This window comes from Aedes albopictus, chromosome 2, assembly GCF_035046485.1.
Source record: "Aedes albopictus strain Foshan chromosome 2, AalbF5, whole genome shotgun sequence".
Classification (NCBI taxonomy): Eukaryota; Metazoa; Arthropoda; class Insecta; order Diptera; family Culicidae; genus Aedes; species Aedes albopictus.
In genome coordinates, this window is record NC_085137.1 from 412,605,311 (window position 1) to 412,631,408 (window position 26,098).

The window sequence follows — 26,098 nt, forward strand, 5'->3', positions numbered from 1 at the left end:
AGCTCACAACTTTCAATCTAGTACTTCACTGATTGCATCCTATTAAGAAATCCATGGAAAAAAAACTCGGGAAGAATCCTGAAAGAATCCATCATACAGTTTCGAGAATAATACGTAAAATAATCCAGCTAGTAATCTTGGAAAAAATTTCTTTGGGAATCATGGAAGAAATCACTGATGGAATGTCGAAAAAGGTCCCTGAAGGAATCGCGATGAATTCCCAGGAACGATCGCAGGAGAACCACGTAAATTTTTGTAGGGAAGCCCAAGGGGGGGTAGGTGTTTCTAGCCCAAGTTTACCTTACATATAAATTTTAAAATTGTTGTATGTACAAAAGACTAAGAGGGGGAGGGGGGCCTGAGATTGCAATTATTGATAAAGTCTCGGGAATAATCCGTAAAAAAATTACTGATTTCTTCGTAAATGAATTCTGAGATGAACCAATGAAGGAATCCCAGAAAGGAACTCTAGGAGAAATCCCGGTAAAAATGCCGACAGAAATCACTGAAAAATCCGGAGGAAATAAAAGAAGAAATGGCAGGAGTAATCTTGGAAGGAAGGATTAATCATCAATGCAGTTTTATAGAAATACGCCTTTTAAGATGCTGAAAAACTTTGTATAACACCTTTAGAACCAACCATAAAAAGTGATTTAATTTTGATCGCAAAGTCATCGATTTTGAACACTGTGGATGGCGCAGTGGGCCAGGGCCCAGATTTACGAGAAAATATGCTTTCAGCGCATTTGAAGGCAAATATGGTCTTCTACAAATCTGGGTCCTGGACCACGGTGGATTGGAATGGAAAACCAGGAGATATTTTCAACGAATTCCCTGAAGAAATTCCATAAGAAATCAATGAAGAATCCTCGGGTGGGATTATTGAGAGGAATACGCAAGAAATGAATGCCGGAAGGCTTCTGTGATAAAATCTGCGGAAACCCCTGAAGGAATCCTTACAAGAATAGGGTTTGAGTGCTAGTAATGAAGCCTCTAAGCCACCGAAGTTTACTTCTGCGGCTTTTTAGTAATATTACATTAATGGATTGTTGCAAAGTGAATTTTTATAACAAGTGTTATGTCTTTTCTTTAAGATCGTAAAACATACAACGCATTTGAAAATATGCATCGACGTTGCCTATGATGGACCCTGCCGGGGTAACTATCAACAAACATCCATCGTATATTGATATACATACTTTCAAGTTTATGATTTCATTCAACTACGCAGGAAAGTGTGCAGAAAACTATCATGAAAAGGCGAATGACATGAAAAATGTCCAAAATCTTACACATCAAACGTTTTCAACAATTTTTTGCTGAATTTTGCCGAGCTGAAGGGTCCAGCAAAACTTCTTGCTGAACTTTCAGCAAAGTTTGCTGAATTTCAGCAAAACGTTACTGGTGATCAGTAGAGTTTACTGAATAAATCAGCAAAATTTTGCTGAATTTCAGCAACATTTTTGCTGAAACCTTCAGATTGGCAAAATTCAGAAAAATTTTGCTGAATCCCTCAATCGATTTTTCATGTGTAGGTTTAGTCAGATCAAGGGGGTCAACTCTCTCACGCCTTGCATTTAACGAATTCCACGCTAACTCATCCAGGAATGGGCAACACCCTCTCAGAATCCAATGAAACTTTGTGGGTGTAAAGACTTTGCATACTTTGCATACATTGATTCCTACATGCTGAAAGAAAGTATTTAAAAAATATGTAAATTTGCAAAAAATGTCCATTTTTTAAATGAACGAAATTCTTTCTCGCCTTTTTTCAGAATATGGGCACTTTTAGGGGAAAAAGTTTTTCTAACAATAAGATTTTAATGTCATCCTTTTTTTAGCATGTATCTCGCAAACTCATACAGCAATGATCCCAGCATCTCTTCAGAATCTATTCAAACTTAACGAGCATGATTTATTAGACTTATTGGACATCTTTACAATAGCCAGATCTAGATTACCATTTGGTCAAAGTTTTTCAATAAAGTTATATGAAGAATCAGCATTCCGTAAGAAGGTTTTTTCTTGGGGCTTCACAGAAGATCCTCTTGAAATTCTTCCAGGTGTTCCACCGAGACATTCCTTCTAAAGTTAATCCAGGAGTTGTTGCATGGGTACTTCCAAAAGTTCCTACTGGGTTTCATCCAGGATTCTTTTTTGATATTCCAACAGGAGCTTTTTGGGACCACCCTCTAGGAATTTCAACTGGGATTTCTTCTGAGATTTTTCGAGAAGTTTGTTGTGGGATTCGCCCAGGAGCATGTGCAGAAGTTAATTCCAACATTCTCTCAGGCAGGAATGCTTAGGCGCTGCCCATAAACTACGTTGACTCAATTTTGACAATCTCAGACCCCTCTCCCCCCGTGGGCTTCGTCCATACAAAATTTTCAAAATTTGTATGGACCGTACACTTTGGCCAGATTACCCCCCCCCCCCTCACCCTTTCGAGTCTACGTAGTGTATGGACATGCCCTTATCGTGATTTTCTTAGGCATTCCTTCTGGGGATAAGTAAATATTAATTCCGAGATTCCCGCAGAAGTTCTTTCGGTATAATTCCTGGAGTTCCTTCTGGAATTCATTCCATAATTCGTCCAGGAGTTCCTGCAGTGATTTTTCTGTTCTTCTGTGTTCCTTCTGAGATGCATCCAGATGTTCCTTCTAGATTTTCTCCAGAAGTATTTTCGGAATTTCTCCAGGATTTCCTGATTCCTTTGAGAGTTGCTTCTGTGATTCCTCAAGGAGTTCCCTTTGGAATTCACCAGAAATCCATTCAGGAATGCTTTATGTAATTCTTCCAGGCAAGCAAGCTTGCTATTTGATGAAAACATTCGCGAAATGATGCGATTTGCTTTCGACAACGAATACGTTTTCACCCATCCTCGCTTTATTCAATCAACCTCCCATACGAGTAGCACACGAACGGACTCAACACTGATCAGCATAGTTGACTCTTCCTTTTCGCCGTTGAGCCGTTGCGTTCTAGCCAAGCATTTCTTTTCATCGCTTTCGATGCTTTTCGACAGCTTATCGCGAAGCATCGTTGGCTGGAAGCTTTATTAGTATGGTATCGGTACATGCGAATGTTGCTTCTGTGTGCGTGTCGAGCGTTCGTGCCGTAGCTTCGCAAACCAACATATTCGGTATGGTTCGGCTGTTCGGGCGACCGTGTGGCGGCACAGTCAGATGTGTGCAAAATCGTTTGTGATTTACATCATGTTCGTTTTGCCACCTCTTTGCTGCTGGTCATCGCTGATCAGTGCACAGTTCAATCGCACGCGATAAATATACAGTTGATGAGTTGTGATGAGCACTAGTGAGGTGATAATTTGCATCATTGCAGGCAAGCTTTCCTTCACGAATATCATCCGGGATTTCTTCCAGGAACTACGTCTAAGACTTCTCCAGGAGGTACTTCATGGGTTTCTCTCATAGTTCCTTCTAGAATTCCTTCATGATTATTTTCCGTGGTTACACCAGAAGTGGCATCTGGTATCCGTCCATAAATTTCATCCGTTATATCTTCTGAATTTTTTTTTCCAGATGTTCTTTCTGATGGGATTACTCAGTAAATAATTCCTTACGAGATCTCTTCTGGACTTCTTACCAGGATTCCTTCAGCAATCATCCAGGAATCCTGGACGGAGAAGTACCGTAATAAGTTCCCAGAGGAGCCCAATAAGAAGCTTTTGACGGAATCTGGTAAAAAGATCTTGGTGGAATTCCGGAAGGATGTCCTGGATAAGTCTCAGAAATCATCATTGGACAAATCTCAGCAGGAACTCCTGGAAGAACATCGAAATGAGTTCCCGGAGGAATCACAAAAGGAATTACTGGAGGGTTCCCAATAGTAGTTCCTAGTCACACTCTGTAGAAAACCGTGGATGAGTAAAAATAAAAAGAACTTTGGCCAGAATCATAGAAGGAGGAATTTTGAATAGGAGGAATACCTGAAGAAACTCCTAGATGTATCTCAGAAGGAACTTCTGAACTCCTTGACGAATCTTCGAATGAGTTCCTTGAGAAATTCCAGAAGGCAATCCTGGAGATGTTTTGAATGGAATTCCTGGAATTATCCCAGCATGTATTTCTGGGAGAATCTCGGAATGAATTTTTGAGTTAGGCCCGAAAGAAATACCTGCAGAATCCCGGAAGGAGGTTCTGGAGAAACCTCAGAATGGACTTCTGGGGGAAGAAATTTCGGTTGAAATTCCTGGAAGGAATGACCGATGAAACTTCTTCTTCTTCTTTATGGCTCGACGTTCGCGTTGGAACTTTTTTAAAAGACACAGACACGTTTAATGCTTCCAGTGAGCTATTTTGCTCTTTGAAGGAAGCACGACACTAGACAACGGACTAGCATGCAACGCCCAGTGGCACAGCCGAAAACTTTTCCTGACAACTGCGGTGGGAATCGAACCCGCGCTCCTTAGCACGATGCGACTAAAGGCTTGGTGACCTTAGCCGCACGACCACGAAACCACTTGGCCTGTCTCTCTTCAACTTATTGTTCTTAGAGCACTTCCACAGTTATTAATAAAAGGGCTTTCTTTGCCTGCTATTGCATGAATTTGTACATTGTGTGGCAAGTACAATGATACACTATGCCCAGAAAGTCGAGAAAATGTTCCCGACCGGAACGGGAATCGAACCCGCCGTCTCCGGATTGGCGATCCATAGCTTTAACCACTAGGCTAACTGGAGACCCACGTCTACCTTTTTTGTATGGACAAAAGTCTAAGAGGGGTGGGGGGTCTGAGATTGCTAAATTTTGGTCTACGTGGTTTATGAACAGCCCCTGGAAGGTATATGACGAAAAGTCAAGGAGTTTCTTCTGAATTCCCGGGAGAAATCCCCAAAAATCGTATGAGAAATCAATGAAAGAACCCCGAGGATCTCTGAAGGAATCCCTGAAAATATTCAGATAGAATTTCTAAATGAAAAATCCCTAAATGAATCCGATTCCGAAATTAAAGAAAAAAATCCGGGAAAATCGCTAACGAAACCCCGGAAGATCCCCAGAATCCCTGCATGAGTTATAACCTACTGATCGCCTGAGTGTGCTTATCTTTTAACATGTAAAGGAATAACATCAATAATAAAATCTCAATTTTCGGCCCGACTTTCGAAGAGTGTGTTTTTTATGTTTTATCACATGCATCGGATCGCTTTGCGGTCTTCGACAAAGTTTTTTGCTACATCCTGGGCTGTTCTTTAACATTGGCGGTTATATGGTATAGGACAATTTTGAGCAACTTTCAAGAAAAATACGAAAAGTATGATTTCCCATGTAAAATCCCATACAAACTTCAATCGCGATGCGCAAAATGTAGACTTGACCAATCATGCCCAAATTTTGCACAGTTCTTTGGGACCTTAAAATGGCATCTTAAAAACTTTGATCTGATTGAATCTGACCAATTTTAATTTTTCTCATACAACGTTGACCCACCCTATTGGATAATCTAGGTCATCCGGATTTCTGGAATTCCTTTTCTTAAGATCTACAACATCTACCATCATTTGTGTTCACTCTGTTCAAGAAATTTCGTCACGTTGTTGTCCACTAGACATCACAATGCTACGAGCAACTCGATATTGTGGTAGTTGGACATTCCTTGAAATTCTAATAGCCTCCAAAACACTTTGAAGTTTGGGTTACGATATCTACATACTGTATCATGCTTAAATTGTAAAAATTATTCGTGGAATGTAGTCCACACTGCTGATGGAGCCTCAGTGCACAACCATAATGCTTTTTGTGTATTCGTGGAGTTCCAGGCTTTCCAAACTATTTTGGAATTAGGACCTTCAAAGTCTACAGGCTCTACTCTTGTTTCTGTTCACTCTATCCGCATAATTCTTTCACGATTGTGTCTGTTGCACCTCATAATATTACGAGTAATTTTATGTGTTGCTATTCGGATGTCCACTGGCATACAAATGGACCCAATGTATTTTGAAATATAGGTCGCAATATCTGCAAATTTTTTGATATGTTTTTATTATAGTGAATGCTTGCGGAATATAATCTACGCTACTCTTGGAGCCTCAGTGTGCAATTCTGATAAGTAAGCAACATTCACTTGGTGATCTAGATCATCCAAACTATTCCGGAATTGAGATCTTCAAGCTCCACAAGCTCTATTCTTGAATCTCTTTACTTTATCCTCTTAAAAATCCTTCAGGAATTTCTCCAAGACATTCACCAATAATTCCTCAAAGAATCTTTTAAGTTATTTCTGCAAAGAATTCCCGGAAGAATTCCTCCAGGATTTTTCCCAGAAATTCCTCGATAATTTTTCCAGAGGTTCCTTAAAGAATTCAACCAGAAATTCCTTCAAGAATTCCACCACCAGGAATTTCATCAAGAATATCTCCAGATATCCCTCTAAAAATTCTGCCAATTGTGTATTACCCATCAACAATACAAAATAAAAAAAAAAAACAAATCCCTAAAACTCGTTAGGGATTAGATTCATATGATGGAAATTTAATAACTTTGCTTCTTTTCTAATGGTAGTCTGAAGGAATGTTGGGACCATTACATGCTGAAAAATGGTGACAAAAAAAAATTGGCAAATTGCAAATTGGCTTTTATTTTTTACTTTTTTTCAGCGACAATTTGTCTATTTTTAATTTTTTTACATGAATGTTCAGACCTGACCAGACCAGTTCCTGAAAGTCACCCATACATCACTTTTTTTTCTAGGTTTTTCCGTTTTTGAGTAAAAAAAACGATCAAAAAACCTTAACCCCTATCAAATATGAGTCCAGATAAATTTTGAAAAAAAAACAACAGAGTATGGAAAGTTGCTTCAAAATACAAAGTCTTTATACTCGCAAAGTTTTATTAGATTCTGAGAGGATGCTGCCAACTCCGAAGATGAGTTGGCGTGAAATTCGTCATGTTAGAGTTGTACTGGACTTGTACTGGATTTGTAAGCATGATTTTTAGATATGGAAACGTTTGTGAATAGGACACGTCTGGTGGAGAACTAAATTTTTTGTAATGAGCTGAATTTTTGTATGGTAATAATGATAAATTCTCCGTTTCTGCAATGAAACAATGCAAACAGCGCGGATATTATGACATCTTGTCTAATTTGCTGCAGTTTGAGCTAAAGTTTGGGTCATTGGGTTTTTATATTCTCCGTTTCTTGCCTCTTCAACAACATAGTGGCCCAAAGTTTTGCTCAAACAGCAGCACATTAGGCAATAAATCATTGCACCGATGCATTGCAGAAACGTAGAATTTATCATATCATCATAGAAAAACCCAGTTCTTGACGGGCTTGGTGGTCTAGTGGCTACCGCTTCTGATTCATATGCAGAAGGTCCTGGGTTCAATTCCTGGCCCGTCCCTTTCCTTCTACTTTGTATCTTTCTATCCACTTTCTCTATACTGTCCTCTCTATATCTACATCTCACGTATATTTAATGTTCATAGTCATCGCTAGAACCAGAAACGGTTGAAAAGTCGTTTCCTTTCCTTCCAACTTTTACAGAACAGTGTCAATATATCAGATAACGCCTACAAGTTATGCAATCAAGTGAACTGTGCCACTTTAGCTTCATAGTAATAATCGCACATATCTATCATCTTACGCCTGGCATCCACACACCAATGTGTGAACCCTCCGCCAACCATATTTCACCAACACTCCGACATCCGCCTGAGTTTGTGCAGACGCAGAGGTATATTCGGTTTGCTGTGCATACAAACGATTGCAATCATTACTTCCTTCCCCTTCCTCACATTGACCTGCAACCTGACGTGGCAGGTGCCATTATCGCCTAAAAATAGATGATCACCAACGCTAACACACTGAAGATGTCTGTTAGTCCCCGGCAGATATCTCATTGGTTTCTTGTGTGAGTGTAGCTGGTCTGGCGATGCTGGAGTAGCATCTACGGGCGGTCAATCAAGCTCAAGCTCAAGCTCATCATAGAAAAATCCAGCTTAGTACTATAAATATAGTACTCCACCGAACGTGCCCTATTGCGGCACTTTCTCTTAATTATCAGGTATTTACAAACGGATTTGTGATGTGAGTTAAAATAATGAAATAATAATGGCGATCACATCTGATATTGTATGAATTTTGTGGGGAATTTGTTTCGTCGTGCTATTTATATGTCTGGTGTCTTCTTTGTTATATGAACTAACGAAATGTGAAGAGTTAAAGAGAAACGGTTACATTGTGATTAAGAGTTCAATGCAGAATATGCTGATACAATTATGTTTTTCACTTGTCCTAGTGTACTTTGGTTAGTTAAAAATTTCTGAAAATTTCCCTAGTAAAACTCAGTATTAATGGAAATACCAATATTTATATTTTGTGTTGGTTCTCAAAACGCAGAATAAATAGGAGACATTTTAGAAGTGAAAAATATATTTGTATCAGCTTGTTAAATTTCAAAGATAGTAGTTCAAAAAATAATTATTGAGTAAATATGTGTAAGCGTGTTATTAATGACTTAAAATCGGGTAACCCGTAAGCTAAACTCCAGTTCCACCGAACATATGTTTTGGAAGCCATTTTGTCTGAAGCAGTGCAAGTCTAAACGACTTTTCTATTGCTATGCTAACAGTGGATCTACTGCAACTAATACTGGAGAGAAGAGTAACATAACGCTTCAGATGCGTACTTGTAGCTAGCAACTGCACAGGACTAACACATGAACATGAATAATTGCACTATAGGAGCTACGCTGTCATGCATACTATATACTTTGAGTGTATGAACGTTAAGTATTTTTGAGTTTTTTTTAGTTACTGATAATATCTGCGGTGATTAACGTTTCAAATAACAAAACTGTAAAAACTTTGTAAATTTTGTAGCCAGAAGTAACGAGCTGTAGTTACAGGTGGGCTTAGTTTATTATTTCTCAAAAAAAAACGAAATAACAATCACCATAAGGAAAGCGAGTTATCTGTAAATACCAAGTGTGTGAATGTAAGGAACAACTAAAGCCGGCTACCATTATGAAAGGAATAACAAGTACTACCAAATGATAATAATAATTACGAAGGAGCGAAAACTACAGTTTTAAGAAGACATCAGAGACTTTTTGATTATCTCCAAATTACACTTTTTTATAATTAAAAAAAAACTTAATGATTATGAGCGATTTTAACAAATCATCAATAGATGATTGAGTCGTTACATTTGCTAACAAACACTTTCCTAGACAGGGCGGCGGTAATTTACAACAACTGATAATAATAACAGCCAGTGAAACATGATATTGGGTTTACAGTTTACAGTTAACACAACCATTTGGGGAAGGTGCAGTTTGCTTTGCCTAATTCACAGCTTCGTTCGCTAATTGTATGTACAAATAATTCCAAACTGAAAAACTGGGGGATACAGGTAGGAACAACTGAAACTAAAAACAAGAACCGTTCTACCAATCAATCAATTTAGAAAACTAAAATGGCGTCCAGACACAGAATATCAATAGAGGGATACATAGTTTACAGAGAACTAAAGTACGCATTTACTTAAACAAAATCAGACAGGACGAGCAATTTAGGAGCATATTTGTAGAGGTGTAAAAATATCAGAAAATTTTTCATACTGTTTTTTTGGTTTTTCATGAGCGCTGCAGTATTGGTAGGCTGAAGTAGTAGTAGTAGACAATAACTTTTTTTTTTGGTTTAGACGTAAATAATCTGCATGGCTGATGGGTAAACGGTTTGTTTTTTGGAATGGTTGGTTTGCTTCTCTCGCCAAATTACTGATAATGATACTCTTTTTTCTCAAGTGGAACAATATTTGCTAATGATTTGCATCAAATTTTCTGGTATTTTATGAGGGCGCTCTCCTTTCTTTTTTTTTGCTTTTTTGTTTTTTTTTTTGTATTTGAGGTTGGCCGTGATTTGCATTTGTTTAGTTTCTGGCTGCAATTTGAAAACGGAGAAAAAGAGAGAAAAAATGGAGAAATAGAATGAGGATAAGAAAGGCTTTTTTCGTGGTCAAATATTTTGTGTTGATAGGATTTTTGAATCTGAATTGTGATTGGTTTTGTGGATCTTTCACTTGCGCTAGGCACAATGTTTACCGGGAAACACTATATACCTGTTCAAAACATTTTGCAATGGGGCACGTTAGGTGTAGTACTAGATTTGTAGTAATGAGCTGAATTTTTGTATGGTGAGAAGGTCAATTCTCTGTTTCTGCAATGAATTGGTGCAAAAAGCGTGGGTATTATGATTCCTTGCCTAATTCGATGCTGTTTGAGCAAAACTTTGGATAACTATGTTGTTTATGTTGCAAGAAATGGATAAAACAACAACACTGTTGCCCAAAGTTTTGCTCAAACAGCATCAAATTTGACAAGGAACCATAATACCCACGCTTTTTGCACCATATCATTACAGAAACGGAGAATTGACCTTCTCGCCATACTAAAATTCAGCTCATTACTACAAATCTAGTACTTCACCGATCTGTCCTATTATCAGATAAATAAAATGAAACAATACGAGATTATCTGAATAAATAAAACAAAAGCAACAATATATATTTAGGGTGTTTACCTCCTTGATGCTATTCATTCTATTTCAAAGTGTTAAGGTTCGGGTCAAATGTTAAAAAAATACTACCATATTTATTACGAATATGTTTGCTTAATATTTGAATTTAACGGTTTGTGAACTTCTAATCATCTTTGTTCAAAATTCTCTAAACATTAACTTTGAAAAAAACATTCAAGGTAATCCATTTTTGTTATTGCTTATTGTTCCAATTGTTTTGCTTAGAGCGAAACATTTATTCAGGCTTTTTCGGTTAAAAAAAACGATATCTCACACATTAGCTTTTTGGAAGATTTTAATGGTGACAAAAGAAAAAAAAAAGAGATTAAACTCGCTGTAGTCGACGTTTAGTTAGGTTGGAAATTACTTTATTCAATTATTGGAAGAAAAGAAAAGCTTAACAATTCAAACAAAAAATACGATAGAAAAAACGAATAAAAAAGTGAAACAACACAGGTAGATCCCTAAAACTAACGAATGGCTAAAGTGCAGTGGGAAGTTGAACCTGATGTGCATCCCTGTGATTAGGGCACAATTAACTCTTTCGTTGAATTACATTTCATCTGCCTTTCTCTCGCTATTCTAACCAACTAAAACAATGTTGTTTCTGATTCCATTCTATTAATTCAAGCGTGCGTTTCTACTGTTCTCCTTTATAATCTTGGATTTCAGCTCATGACTATCTTGTAACGGTCTAGACAGAGGTAGGATAGGAATTAGGGAACAGTCTATGTCCTTTCTTCAAAATAGGACACGATCTGTGAAGTACTAGATTTGTAGTTATGAGTTGAATTTTTGTATGATGAGAAGATAAATTTCCCGTTTCTGCGAGGCAGTCGTGCAAAAACCGTGGGTATTATGATTTCTTGTCTTTTCAACAGCACAGTTTTCTAAAGTTTTGCTCAAACAGCATCAAATTGGACAATGAATCATAATACCGACGATTTTTGAACCATTTCCTTGCAGAAATGGAGAATTCCCCTTCTTACCATACAAAAACACAGCTCATTACTACAAATCTAGTACTTCACCAATCGTGCCCTTTTTATTATACATGAGATGAGTAATTTGAGTACCTCCATCTGTTACCTAATAAAGTTCACTGATAATTGAAAGAGTATTGATAATTGTTTGATTTCAATGTACATGTTATCTGTAAGAGTTGACCTAAAAACACTTTGACAATAACTGTTTGCGGGTGGTGAGTTGTGAACAATTATGCGTAACTCATAACACGAAAATCGTGTACCTTAAGCTTACAAGTGAGATCCATTCAGTATTGGGATATTGCTCGGGGAAGAAAACATTTGATTTTTTTTTTTTTTTGAAAGAGTTATACAGTTTTCATTTGTCCAGTTTGGTTGAGGTTTGTCGTGAGATCCCAATCGAAAAACTGATTGGGATTGCGATATATGTAAAAGTTTGAGGCTTGTTTGTTGGTAGCTTGTGTGACAGTATTGTGCTTACAAAACAAACGGCAATCGAGTTACAATACTTTACGCACTTAGCTGATTTACTTACCTACGATGATTGCAAGTATAACAAGGCCAATGACACCCATTATTATCATCATCTAAAACAAGAAAAAAGTAATCCAGGTTTAATTGTTTTGTTGGCAATAAAAAAATATATAAAAAAAAGCATTCGCTTTTAAAAGCAAATTGTTCAAATTCGGTAGGAATGATCGTTATCGAAAATAATTAGGCCCTTGATCTTTTGTTTCTCCAATACCCGAGTGTAGGTGGAAAAATCTGATGAATAGCATATTCAGTTATTATTGATTGAATTACTGATAAGCAAAAGCTGATATTGGTTTGATTGATATAAGAGGTAAAAGATCAGAAATAATAGCAAACTCTAGTATGGTGAACTACTGAATACTAGCTCGTTAGGATATTACAAAATCAAAACAATAGCAGACAAGATTTGTCACTTTTTTCTAGAAAACATAAAAAATACAAAAAATGTCAGCATCCAGCATCGAATTTACGACCTTAGGATTCACAAGCGGCGATGCTTACCACCAGGGATGCCAGATGTGAAGACATGTCTTCAAATTGAAGACATTTGAAGTTCTGTGAAGACATTTATTTTTGTGAAGACATATAGAAGACATTTTAAATTTTGTGAAGACTTTTGAAGACTTTTGAAAGCTGAAAAATAATATTTATTTATGTTGCTGTTCTAAACCAATATTTCAAATCTTGGAACAATTTCAGATGAAATGAGTTTCAATTTTTGTAGATAAAATTTTAAACTTTTGACCACCATTTCATGGAAATTTTAGGAAGCATGCTGAACTATTGAATTAATTTCTCATCAGCAATTGTTTATAGAAAATAAAATTTTCATCAACAAAATTCCTCTGGAAATTCAACTGAGTATTCTAATTTTTAAAAATCTCCAAAAAAGGATGCTTCTAGAATATTACCAAGGTTTTTTTCGGAAATTCTCCCCAGAACTTCGTTTGAATTTAAAAAAAAACTTCATCCAGAATTTTCCGCAGACTTGTCCGAAGATTTGTCCAAGCCTTTTAAGATTTCTCCAGTAGTCCCTCGGGAATCTCTCTAGAAGTTCCATGAGAATTTCTTCAGGATTTTATCAGAAATACCTTCAAAAGATTCTCAGGAATTCTTCTAGGTCCTACTCGGAAATTCCACCTGGAGTACCTCAGGAATTCTTTCAGTTCCATGGGAATTCCTTCAGGAGTTTGCCGAATCTTTTTTTTTTTTCAGCAGTTCCTCGGGAATGAATTACCTACATCAGCTGTTTTCCTACTCTCCGCATCAACCAATGTGGCGCTAGCTCCAATGCGCGAAAAATCGCTAAAAGTAAATCGCAAAAATATTGTATGGTGAATAGCATCTAAAGGCAAATTTATCGAAGTGGAATACATTATTCGAAAAAATATTTGGTAGTGGTTGTGCACAATGGTGACTACTATAAAGCCTACCAAATATTTTTTCAGTGAAAGCTTTCTATTTCAAGTAGTTCAAGTTTAGATGCATTTCACCATACAAAATAAAATGGATTTACTCCTGCTGATCAACTGTGGGTATGCGCCAAGCGGGTAGTCCATTCCTCCAGGAGTTGCTCGGGAATTCTTCCATTAGTTCCTCGAGAAATCCTTTCTCGGAAATTCCTCAGGAATTCATCCTGGAGTTCCAAGGGAATTTCTCCAGGAGTTTCTCGGGAATTCCTTTAGGTGTTCTTCGAGAATAATTTTAGGAGTTCCTCGGAAATTCTTCCAGGAGTTCTTCGTGAATTCCTCCAAAAGTCCTAGAGAATACCTTTAAGAATTCCTCGAGAATTTCTTCAATGAGTTCCTTGGAAATTCTTCTGGAGCTCCTTGGGAATTCCTCTGCAAGTTCCTCGGGAATTCCTTTAAGGGTTCCTCAGTCCTCCAAGAGTTCCTCGCAAATTCTCCTAGAAGTTTCTCAGGAATTGCACTAGGAGTTTCTGGAGTTCCAAGGGAATATTTCCGGGAATTCCTCGGGAATTTCTTCAGAAGTTCCTCGAGAATTATTTTAGGAGTTCCTCGGGAATTCCTCAGGAGTTCCAAGGGAATTTCTCCAGGCGTTCCTCAAAAATTACTTCAAAAGTTCCTCGGAAATTCCTTTAGGTGTTTATTGAGAAGTTTTTCAAGAGTTGCTCGAAAATTTTTCTAGGAGTTCCCCGGGAAGTTCTACATGAAATCCACGGGATTTTTTCCAAGAGTTTGCCAACAACTTTTTCGGGAGTTCCTCAGGAATTCCTTTAGAATTCCTCTATGAGATACTCTAGAACTCCCATAGTAATTGCTAGAAAATTTCTTGAAAAGTTTTTCCATGTATTCCTTTGAATTCTTCTAGGAGTTCCTCAGGCATTTCTCCTGGAGTTCGTCGAATTTTTCCAGGAGCTTTTTTTGGGATTTCTCTAGCAGTTACTCGGGAATTCTTCCAGAGTTGCTCGGGAATTTCTCCTTCAGTTGCTCGGAAATTCTTCAAGAGATTCTCGGGTATGCCTCAAGGAGGATACCTCTAGGAGTTTCTGAAATTCCTCCATGATTTCTCGATAATTCTCGAATTTTTTCGGGAATTTCCTCCAGAAGTTCATTGAGAATCCCTCTAGCATTTTCTCGGGAATTCTTCCAGAAGATTCTCGGGAAATGTTTCAGGAGTTTATCAGAAATTCATCTGGATATACCTATGAATAACTGTGAATACCTCCAGGATATCGTCGGAAATTCCCAGGAAACTCCTGGAGTAGGTTTTCTAGGGACCAAGAGTAAATCTCGAGGAACTGCCGGAAAAGAACCTCGAATAACTATGAAGAAATGCTCGTGGAATTCTTGGAGGGATTCCCGAGAAACATGTAACTCCTCAGAATATTCCCGAGGAATCCCAAGAGGAATTCCCAAGGAACTCCTGGAGGTTTTTCCGAGAAACTTGTTGAGGAATTCCTGAAGGAATTGTCGATGAACTTCCGGAGAAATTCCCGAGGAACTCCTGCAAGTATTCCCGAAGAATTCCTGGAAGGAATTTACCGAAGATTTCCTGTAGAAATTACGGAGGATCTCTTGAAGGAATTCCTGAGGATCCTTGAATGAATTCTAAAGGAGCCCCTGGAGGAATTGTTGAGGATCTTATGGAGAAATTTTCGTCGATTTCCTCCATGGATCTCCTGAGGGAATTTCCGAGAAACTGCTGGAAGATTTTTTGATGATCGTCTGAAGAAGTTCTCGAGGATCTCCTGGAGGAATTCTCGTGGAACTCCTGGTAGGATTGCCGAGGAGCTCCGGGAGGAATTTCCGAGGAACTCCTGGAGTAATTCCCGAGCAACTCCTGGAGGAATTTACGAGAATCTCCTGGAGGAACTCCCGAGGTTCTCTTGCAGGAATTCTCGAAGCTCCTGGAAGAATTCTTGATTCGATTCAATTTCGATTCGATTCGACCTCCTAGAGGAATTCCCGAGAAACTCCTGTAGAAATTCCTGAGGAACTCCTGGAAGAATTGTCAAGGAATTCCCGATATACTTCCGGAAAAATCCCGAGGAACTCCGACAGAAATTTCCAAGAAACTTCTGTAAAAACTGCCGAGCACTTCCTGTAGGATCTCCGAGGATCTCCTGGATGAATTCTCGAGAAATTCCTGAAGGATTTTTTTGAGGAGACTCTGAAGGAGTTCCCGAAGATCTCCTGATGGAATTCCTTAGAGCTCCTACAGGAATCCCCAATGAATTCCTAGAGAAGTTCCGCAAGATCTCGTGGAGGATTTTCCTAAGAGCTTGCCTAAGAGCTCCTTGAGAAATTCCTGAAGAACTCCTGGAGGAATTCCCGAGGAAGTCCTGGAAAAATTGCCGAGGAACTCCTGTAGAATTTCCCGATGAACTCCTGGAGGAACTTGTTGAAGAACTCCTGGGAGAATTCTCGGGAAACTCAACTCCTGAAGAAATTCTCGGGAAACTTATGCAAGAATTCCGGTGGAACTTCTAGAGGATGTTTCGAGGAATTTCTGGCACAATTTTTGAGGATCTCCTGCATGAGGAGCATGAGGATTTGCTGAGGATCTTCTGCGGGAATTCACGAGGAACTCCTGGGAGAATTCTCGAGGACCACTTGGGGGAATTTCCGAGGATGATCTGGGGGAATTTCCGAGAAACTCCACGATGAATTCCCAGGGATTTTCTGAAGGTATTCGCGAGGACTTCCTGGGAGAATTTCCGAAGGAATTCCTAGAGAAATTCCTGGTTTTTTTTTGTGGAACTCGTGGAAAGAAATCCTCCTCGTTGAGGAATTTTCGGAAAACCCCCTTAAAATTGCCACGGAAATTCTAGAGAGAAGCATGCATTATTGCTGGATGACCTCACGGTATATTGCTTCATATAAACCTAAGTGAGAACATGGCATATATTTTGACTTCTAACAGTATTTCATTCTAAAGCCACAATATGGGGTGTGAAGACATGTGAAGACATTTTAACGTGCCTTGTGAAGATATTTGAAAATTTCACCTGGCATCCCTGCTTACCACTCAACTGAGTCTCGCTGTTGTAAATAACATGGGAATAAGAGCATGCGGATCTTCGTTTCCACAGCATAGAAAGGGGCACATGGCATTTCACTAACATTGAGCCACCTCTATGGGTGTATGTGTTCCATTTCGTGCAGAAGAGCTAAACTTGTTCTTATGTAGAAATTTTCAGCTATTTCGACAAGAACAAAAACTGATATCATATCATATTGCCCATTTTACTGGCACTTTACCAGATTTGCTGGTATGTCTGAAACATACTGGTAAAACTTGTAATTAGAAGGCACGAAATGTTGCTAATTGACAAATTGAGAGATGAAATTTGTGAAAAAAATCGGGTTTCGGGTGAGATTCGAACCCACGACTCCATATTCGCTAGAATGGCGCTTTAACCAACTAAGCCACATAACAGGTAATGGTTCTTCGGGATAGAAAGCCTAACTGACTCCGAAGCCGATATCATATCACTTTGAGCTATTCGTGAGATATTCATTAGATTTTTGAATAACTCATCAAAATCACTTCGAGCTATGACAGTAAAAAATGTTCGATATGAGAAATGATTTAGATATTCTCGTCTACCCGGGTAGGGTGGTAATTTTGAAAATATGATTTTTTTTATGTGTGTAACAAGAAAATGAATTGCTGACCACATTCCTGGATAAATTTGTGATGAAGATCTTATGAACTTCAACAAATAGCGTAATATGACTGAACAAAGAATGTGAAGAGAATTCAAATTGTATCAGAAAATTAGACTCATACTGTAATATTTTTTACTCGACAAGAATGCCTATTAGAGTAAAGTGTCGTAAATATAATAATATGTAATGAAGGAATACTTGTACTACAGTCCGCAAGGAGCGACAGGACTAAAGGTAAAGGTGTCATTCAGCAGGATCTACTTCAACTCCATCCACTTCGATGACCAAGACTGGGAAGCCGGAGAAACTAACTTTCACGCGCCACTGCATCAGATCCTGATAAGCTTCTCAATGAACAACTTCGAGATTATTTTGCAATCGAAAGCAGCATGGTATTGCCTGGCCTGGCTTCCAAACAGATTCGGAGGAGGACAAACGGGTGAGAGCTCTTTTGGAATCTTCAACCCGGTGAATCGGAAACTGTTTTGAAACCGGACTTCTCTGGAGGACAGACGCGGTGAATTTCTCAGACAGTTAAGGCATAGCGCTACGCCGTCTGCAATCTATGGAACGCAAGTTCCGTCATCATCTAGATCTCGGAGACAGAGTTGCTAAGCAGATAAATGACCTCGAGCAAAAAGGGTATGCACGGCGAGCTACAGAAGAAGACCTGGTGTACAACGATACCTTTGGAATTGTGGTCAACCCTAAAAAATAACAAGCTTCGGTTGGTAGGGGACGCAGCGGCGAAGGTTGGCGACTTGTCGTTCAATCGAAACTCCTTAAAGGGCCGGATCTGTTGACTCCGCTCCCGGCTGTACTCTCCCAGTTTCGCGAATTTTCGATTGCGGTTGCATGGGATGTCCAGGTTGAAATACGAAAGAAGATCAACAGTTTCAACGCTTTCTCTGGCGGGAACATCCATCTGAGCCACCTCGGATCTACATACGTTATGGAACTTGCAACCTTTGGCTCAACGTGCTCCCCTGCATCGGTGCAGTTCGTACATAACCTCAACGCTGCAGAATACGCCGACCAGTATCCTAGAGCTGTAGTTGCTATCCACGACACGTTTCGAAGGATTGAGGAGCTTCCAGGCGAAAATTCAAAGGACTTGACGCGTGGGGAAACTACTGAATCGGTATTCGGAATGCGCTGGGTACCAACGGAGAACGTATTCACCTACACGTTTGCCCTTCAAGCTGATCTGCGAAGCGGTGTTGGAGGCCAGCTACGTGCCGTCAAAGCGGGAACTCTTGAAAGTAGTGATGAGTTTGTTCGATCCACTAGGCTGTATCCCCTTCTTCTTGGTACACGGGAAGATTCTCATCCAAGAAATCTGGATCAAGTCGCATCTACAAGCGATGACCCTTCTTTTTTGCCGACAAAAACCCCTCATGACGAAGAGAACAAACCTGCCGAACCGATAATACCCTTGGTCACCCTATGCAATAGCTAAAAGATGGACTGACTGAGTTTAATGACAGTTCAAGATGAACCAGGTTGAATTCAACATAAAACGTAAAGCTCAACAAAAATCTACTGTAGCTCAAACACCCATAAAAATGTCAACTTTTCAATGAGAAAAAGGTATGTCGGCAAAGTGAAGCTTCAAGATCTGGCCAATACTCACTTTTAGGTTCTGCAGCCAGAATTTCCTCTTCAGTTTGCCGGCTTGCTGTTCGAACTGTGAGGCTCCCTGCTGCAGGGCGTCGGCTCGGTCGTCTAGTTCCGATAGTTTCTGATCTCGCTCCAGCACCTTTTCTACATTCGTTTTCATGATGTCCACAACCTAAGAACAGAATCGGAAAAGTGTTAAATTCCTTCGTGGCACCTTCCTCGGATTGGATTGCTTTCGCTCGGGCTTCGAAACCTTACCTCGTCTACCTGTGCTTGCGTCTGCTGCAGTCGCTTCTGTGCTGCGATCTGCTGGGGGGTTCGTGGTCCACCGACAATTCCATCCGCTCCAGGTTCTCCGCCCGCTGCGCCCGGTGCGAGTCCGTCTGGAGCTGACCTGTACGGTGAAAAGGATACAAAAAAAAACGAAATTCGAAGAAAGAAAAAGAATAAAATTTATTAGCTTCTGATTGATGTATATTTTTTCGATATTGCAAAGATTTTGAACGCATGAAATTTAAAACTAGAACGTAACGGCGTGATATCGTATATCATATGTGTTTAAAATACATAGCTATAGCAACGAGAATTCATAAACTTATTCAAGGAAAATTACAATGAATAATCAGTACTTGTTGCTTCCATACGTTACTATTGTGTTGATCCATTGTCGTACCATAGACGTTTTTGGTACGCTACAGCACAAGAGTTGCAAATAAAAAAAATCAAAACCTTATAATCAAAGAAAATGTTCAAGAGTTAATATACTCACTCCTTGGTAGTTGTTATACAAAAATCATTATCGAATATCCCCATATCAACCCAGTTTCAGTCAACTATGCTCATGATATCAGAGAAGAGCGTGGTACTGCTAATGAATGGATCCAAAAAGATAAAAAGGCACCTACATATTTATACAAAAGGCAATGCACCTCCACTTCCATCACAACATTATCTTTTCCCACCCACGGGCTACACGACTGCTCGATTCGGTGGCGTGTGTGGGAGTTGTAAACTGAGACAACACACGTGGCTTGTGTCAATACGCGCGTGGGAGACAAATTTGAGGGAGCAATTGAGCTTTGAGATATGTCTTTTTTATTTACGTTCATGAATATAAATATATGCAGTAATCTCTCTAACTACGACACTCGGATCAACAAGGTTTGAATTTTAACCTTCCGCATCTCACGCGGTCGGCTAACACTGACTAGCACTGCGCTGGTGCTGTGTACTGCAAGCGAGATTTTTTCAACGTGTTGTACAAACTACAATAGCGCTTCTGCTGGAGGGTTAACATTGATTTCTAGAGAACAGTGAGCGACCATGCGTCTCCATTTGATAGGTTCAAAAGTTGACTTAGGCCAGAGAAGAGAAGGGCATCTCAGAACAAACCGAACACACGAAAAGTGATAAATTTTAGGCGTGAAAAATCGACTCGATTTATTTTGTTTCTACCCATTTCGTTTCCATCGTGTATAAACGTCAAAACAACTGCATGGCTCAAAGTGTATTGATTATTTCAGGTATAATTAAAATTAATGAACAGATGACGTCATATCGATGATTAATTATCTTATTCTTCGAAATATTGTTTCATTGAGAGCATATCAATTGTTGTTTCGACCACTATTGCAATAATATGGTGCATGTACCAAAGATGTATTTTGCAATTGCAGGCTGTTATAAAGCATAATAATGGTGTTTTAACATTTTTCCTTGATTATCATAACGGTTTCATACATATTCCCATCACTATTGTATCGCGTACCCTATTTACGGTATTAAGAGATAAGCAACTTTGACTGTGTCCCCGAAATACATTCTAGTTAAACACATTTTTTTGCGGATTAGTTTTTGAGTTGGTGTACCTGCCTCCGAAATACTTTGCTTTTTCGTGTCAACACGGTTGAAATTTTCCGCGTAAAAAGTGTGGCTTCAACCGCTAGGTGTCGTGACCAACAGCATGAAATATTTATCAATTTCTGACTCGGGAGATGGCCTTCTCTTCTCTGCTTAGGCTTTACACATTGTGATGGGTGGTACTATCACGCCCACCGACATCTCACTGTTGGTCAAACCGTATGCCACTATCAATTTGTGTACAGTCAGGAGTCATTACCAATGAACTGGGAACAGGATTTATAGTGTTGGGCAAGATGCGACAACGTGTGATCGGGTGGCAGCCGATCAACGCAAGGATGTGCATGTTGAGAGTTAAGGGCCGTTTCTTCAACTACAGCATCATTAACGTCCACTGCCCACACGAAGGGAGACCTGATGACGAGAAAGAACCATTCTACGCGCAGTTAGAGCAAACATACGATGGTTGCTCGCCGCGTGACGTGAAAATCGTTGTCGGCGACAACAGGTAGGAAGGGAGGAAATGTACAGACTGGTAATCGGGCGAAACAGTCTGCACGCCGTATCGAATGACAACGGCCAGCGATGCGTAAACTTTGCAGCCTCCCGTGGTATGGTAGTCCGAAGCACCTTCATTCCCCGCAAAGATATCCACAAAGGCACCTGGAGATCACCCGACCATCAAATTCTTCTCGGATATAACCAATGTCCGCACATACCGCAGTGCGAATATAGATTCGGATCACTACTCAGTCGCTGTACGCATGCGCTCAAAACTTTCGACAGTTATTACCACGCGTCGAAGTCGAACGCCGTGGCTCAACATCGAGCAGTTGCGTAACGTAGAAGTGGCTCAAGACTACGCGCAGCAGTTAGCAGTGGACCTACCAACGGAAGAGCAGCTTCGCGCAGCTACACTTGAAGATGGCTGGAGGGACATCCGATCCGCCATAGGTAGTACCTCGGCTACAGCACTAGGCTTCGCGACTCCGAATCACAGAAACGACTGGTACGATGGCGAATGTGAACAGTTGAAAAACGAGAAGAATGCAGCATGCGCGAGAATGCTGCAACACCGTACGAGAGCGAATGAGGCACGTTACAAACAGGCGCGGAACAGGCAGAACTCAGTCGTCCGGATTAAGAAGCGCCAGCAGGAAGAACGAGATCGCGAAGCGATGGAAGAGCTGTACCGCGCTAAGGACACACGAAAGTTCTACGAGAAGCTGAACCGCTCGCGCAGAGGCTTTGTGCCACAAGCCGACATGTGCCGAGATAATCACGGGGATATTCTCACGAGCGAGCGTGAGGTGGTCGAGAGGTGGCGGCAGCATTACGATGAACACCTCAATGGCGACGTTGTAAGTACCGAAGGTGGCGTGATAACAGATCTAGGAGTATGTGCACAGGACGACAGACTTCCGGCCCCTGACCTCCAAGAGATTGAGGAGGAGGTTGGCCGGTTGAAAAACAACAAAGCCGCTGGAGCAGATCAACTACCAAGCAAGCTTCTAAAATACGGTAGAGAAGCGCTGGTGAGAGCACTACACTGGGTCATTACCAAGATTTGGGAGGAGGAAGTATTACCGGAGGAATGGATGGAAGGTATCGTGTGTCGCATCTACAAAAAGGGCGACAAGTTGGTTTGCGGGAACTACCTCGCGATTACACTACTGAGCGCTGCATACAAGATACTCTCTCAAATTTTATGCCGCCGTCTATCACCGATTGCAAGAGAGTTCGTGGGGCAATATCAGGCTGGATTCATGGGTAAACGCACTACAACGGACCAGATGTTCGCCATCCGCCAGGTGTTGCAGAAATGCCGCAAATACAACGTGCCCACACATCACTTGTTCATCGATTTCAAATCGGCGTATGATACAATCGATCGAGAACAGCTATGGCAGATTATGCACGAATACGGATTCCCGGATAAACTGATACGATTGATCAAGGCGACGATGGATCGAGTTATGTGCGTAGTTCGAGTATCAGGGACACTCTCGACACTCACGAAGTCCGTTGAGCTGCTTGGTTTCGCTGATGATATTGATATTATAGCTCGCAAATTTGAGACGATGGCGGAAACGTATGTACATCCGACTAAAGAGTGAAGCCAGGCGAATCGGATTAGTCATTAATGTGTCGAAGACAAAGTACATGATGGCAAAGGGCTCCAGGAAGGAATCTCCGCGCCCGCCACCCCGAATTTATATATGATAAAATGTGGTGGTTGAAGAATTCGTGTACTTGGGCTCACTAGTGACCGCCGACAACGACACCAGCAGAGAAATTCAGAGGCGCATTATGGCAGGAAATCGTGCTTACTTTGGACTCCGCAGAACTCTACGATCGAATAAAGTTCGTCGTAACACGAAGTTAACTATCTACAAAACGCTGATTAGACCGGTCGTCCTCTATGGGCACGAAACATGGACCCTACGTGCAGAGGACCAACGCGCCCTTGGAGTTTTCGAACGGAAGGTGTTGCGTACGGCGGAGTGCAGATGGAAGACGGGGCATGGAGAAGGCGAATGAACCACGAGCTGCATCAGCTGCTGAGAGAACCTATGCAGAGTGCCGAACTGGAGACAAACAGCCATGGAACGAGTGGAATAGAGACGGCTACTATGTACAGCAGAGGCCACCCCGGCCTTAGCCTGATCGGTAAGATAAGGTACGATCCCTTTGCTTCTAATCCCCTCATATCAAAATGAAGTTCTAAAAATCTGAAAAAAAAAATCATAGTGGCTCAGAAAAAGGGTGTTTTTTGTGTAAAATTAGAAAAAAAATATAAATTTATCAAAATTAAAAAAAAACATTTGCGGAATGATAAGTACCTAGTTGCTACTGCTTTCGTTCCAAAATGAATAGTTGCTACAAGCCAGAAGAAAGAACGGAATGGCATTCCCATGGGTTCAATTGACAGTCGGTATGCAGCACTGCTCAAAAGTTAAGCAACTTCGAAACCGCAACCACACTATAGCTAGCCAGTGCAATTGACAACGAAAACAACAACAAGTTAGTGTGCTAGGTACGATGTGATAACGAGTAGGAATCGATCTGCGATATGATCTGCGCATGTCCTTCCAAGCTCGCTCCAACTTTTCTATTTCTCATGGTGACGTTCCAAAACACTGCTGTAGTGCACTGTGTACAATATGCTTTACACAGCTACATGAACACAGGTTCTGCATGTAGAGGTACTCTATTACCCGCACCAATAAATTTCAGAGCTGACAGTCTTGGATAGCAGACGATACAGCAGCAGTACGAAGAGGCAGTTATGCTACTGCTCGTGCTACTGGATGGTGTATCCAAAGGTAAACGTCGGATTTTCCTGTGCGTTGTTGAATATTTACGTGTATACCGAAATTGATTTCCGAGTAAAACGGGAACATGGAACGATTGAATGTGTGTGATGGAAAGTATCCTACATACCTAGCTAGATAAGGAAACGGATTTGAATTTTTTTGTCGTTGTCGTAGAAGAAATTCCCACGCAGACGATATCATCGCCTGTGGGTTTATACTGCATGCAGATGTGCACTTTTGTAATTATACGGGACATCGAAAAGCTCATTGACCCGAGATTCCTATATGCCTTTGGACTAGAGAACTATTTATTCTATGGAAAGTATTAAGTTTCTTTGTTTCTAAGAATTGAAGAGAATGCACGCAAAACTCATGTAGACGCATGGTTGTTTAGTTTAGCGTATCATAGAACGTCAAGTTAAATCTTTCTGTGCGCGTGATAGTTTTCTTAACTTTTTTCAGCAAGGGTTTGAAAAGAATGAACCGGAATTATATTAGTTTCTTTGTGTACATACAATCCCGATCAAAAGTTTGGGGTACCCCCTCAGAAACATGTCATTTTTTAGGTCCATATCTCCGCCAATTTGTGAAACTGTGAAACTTTTTCAAAAATGTTCGTATGTAAACTTAAGCTAAAGTTGCCAATTAAAAAAAAATGAATATAAACTTACGACAGTGTCGCTGGCATTTGGGTAGACCAAATTTTAAGATAAGAATGGGAATACAACCTATTTTCCATTAACTTTTGGCTTGTCTGAAAAATCTAGGAAAAAAGTTATTAACCCGTTTCGGTCCTAGTTGGGAATTTAATTTCAATAAATCACCGTGACTTCATTTTCCAACCGATTTTTACGAAATTTTGTACGAAGATCGCGCTACATCTCTAGTTGTATGGAAAAATATTAAAATGGAATTTTGGTCCTTGGGGTCTGAGTTATTGAAGGGGTTATATGGGTCAAATCAGGTCAAAAATGGACCAACTTCCTCTTAACCACTGATTACTTGTAAAAAACACATGCAATATGATTGCAAACATGTTCAATTATCTTTTTATTATTACAGACACATAGTTTGAGTAAATTGGGATTGTCTGGTTTTGGTTCCGGATGTTCCGGGTCGCTTTTGGGGTGCGTTCGGAGGACACTTCTCAAACGTTCCCTACACATGACATTTTTTCTCGCATAATTCTAAAAACAGGCTTGTCATGATTCATTCTTCATAATTTTGTATACTAAGTATATTGAAGGAATATTCAAAGGTTTTTTGACATATTGGCCGCCATCCCGGATGTTCCGGGAACCTGGGACCATCCGGGAAAGTGGCCATTTTCCAAACAGTTATGAAACATGGCTTGCGACATATCAATCTTCACGATTTTGCAAACAAAATATGTTAGAGGAGAATTTAGAGGTTTTTGGAGATATTGGCCACAATTCCGTATGTTCCGGGAACCTGGAACCACCCGAGGAAGTGGCCATTTCTCAAATAGTTATGAAACAAGGCTTGCGACATATCAATCTTCATGATTTTGCAAAACAAGTATGGCAGAGGAGAATTTAGAGGTTTTTGGACATGTTGGTCACCATTCCGGATGTTCCGGGAACCTGGAACCACCCGGGGAAGTGGCCATTTTCCAAATTGTTATGAAACATGGCTTGCGACATATCAATCTTCATGATTTTGCAAAACAAGTATGTTAGAGAAGAATGTAGAGGTTTTTGGACATACAGTTGACTCCCTACATCTCGATATTGAAGGGACCATCGAGATAGGGAGAGATCGAATTCAAGATCCAATTTATAATTCGCATTAGACTGAAAACCCGTCCGTAACTAGGAAAAACCGTCAACAAACAGATGTCACTTTACCTTCCCAGAATGTTTTGCACCTAAGAAACGAGATCTAGTTACCTGTAAAAACGGTCATATCGTCATATGGAGAGAAAATCCAGAACAAAAACCAACGAGATCGCATCGAGATAGAGAGATATCGAGATAAGGAGATATCGACATGTAGAAAGGTAAAATGTATGCAGATTGAAGGGACCGACCAAACCATCGAGATAGGGGCAGATATCGAGATGTAGAACATCGACATGTGGAGA

At 40.1% G+C, this 26,098-nt stretch overlaps 1 protein-coding gene across 1 annotated transcript in view; it reads right to left on the reverse strand.

Moving 5' to 3' along the window:
• Positions 1 to 3,006: 3,006 nt before the first annotated feature.
• Positions 3,007 to 26,098, reverse strand: part of LOC134288481 (neuronal synaptobrevin-like) — a 50,787-nt gene continuing 27,695 nt past the window's right edge. Inside the window, exons 4-7 of the mRNA XM_062853469.1 lie at positions 19,076 to 19,211; positions 18,831 to 18,989; positions 12,064 to 12,115; positions 3,007 to 9,906 (exon numbers count right to left, since the gene is read on the reverse strand). Coding sequence (XP_062709453.1) covers positions 9,896 to 9,906; positions 12,064 to 12,115; positions 18,831 to 18,989; positions 19,076 to 19,211 — 358 coding nt within the window. The 3' untranslated portion in view covers positions 3,007 to 9,895. The remainder of the gene's footprint in view (positions 9,907 to 12,063; positions 12,116 to 18,830; positions 18,990 to 19,075; positions 19,212 to 26,098) is intronic.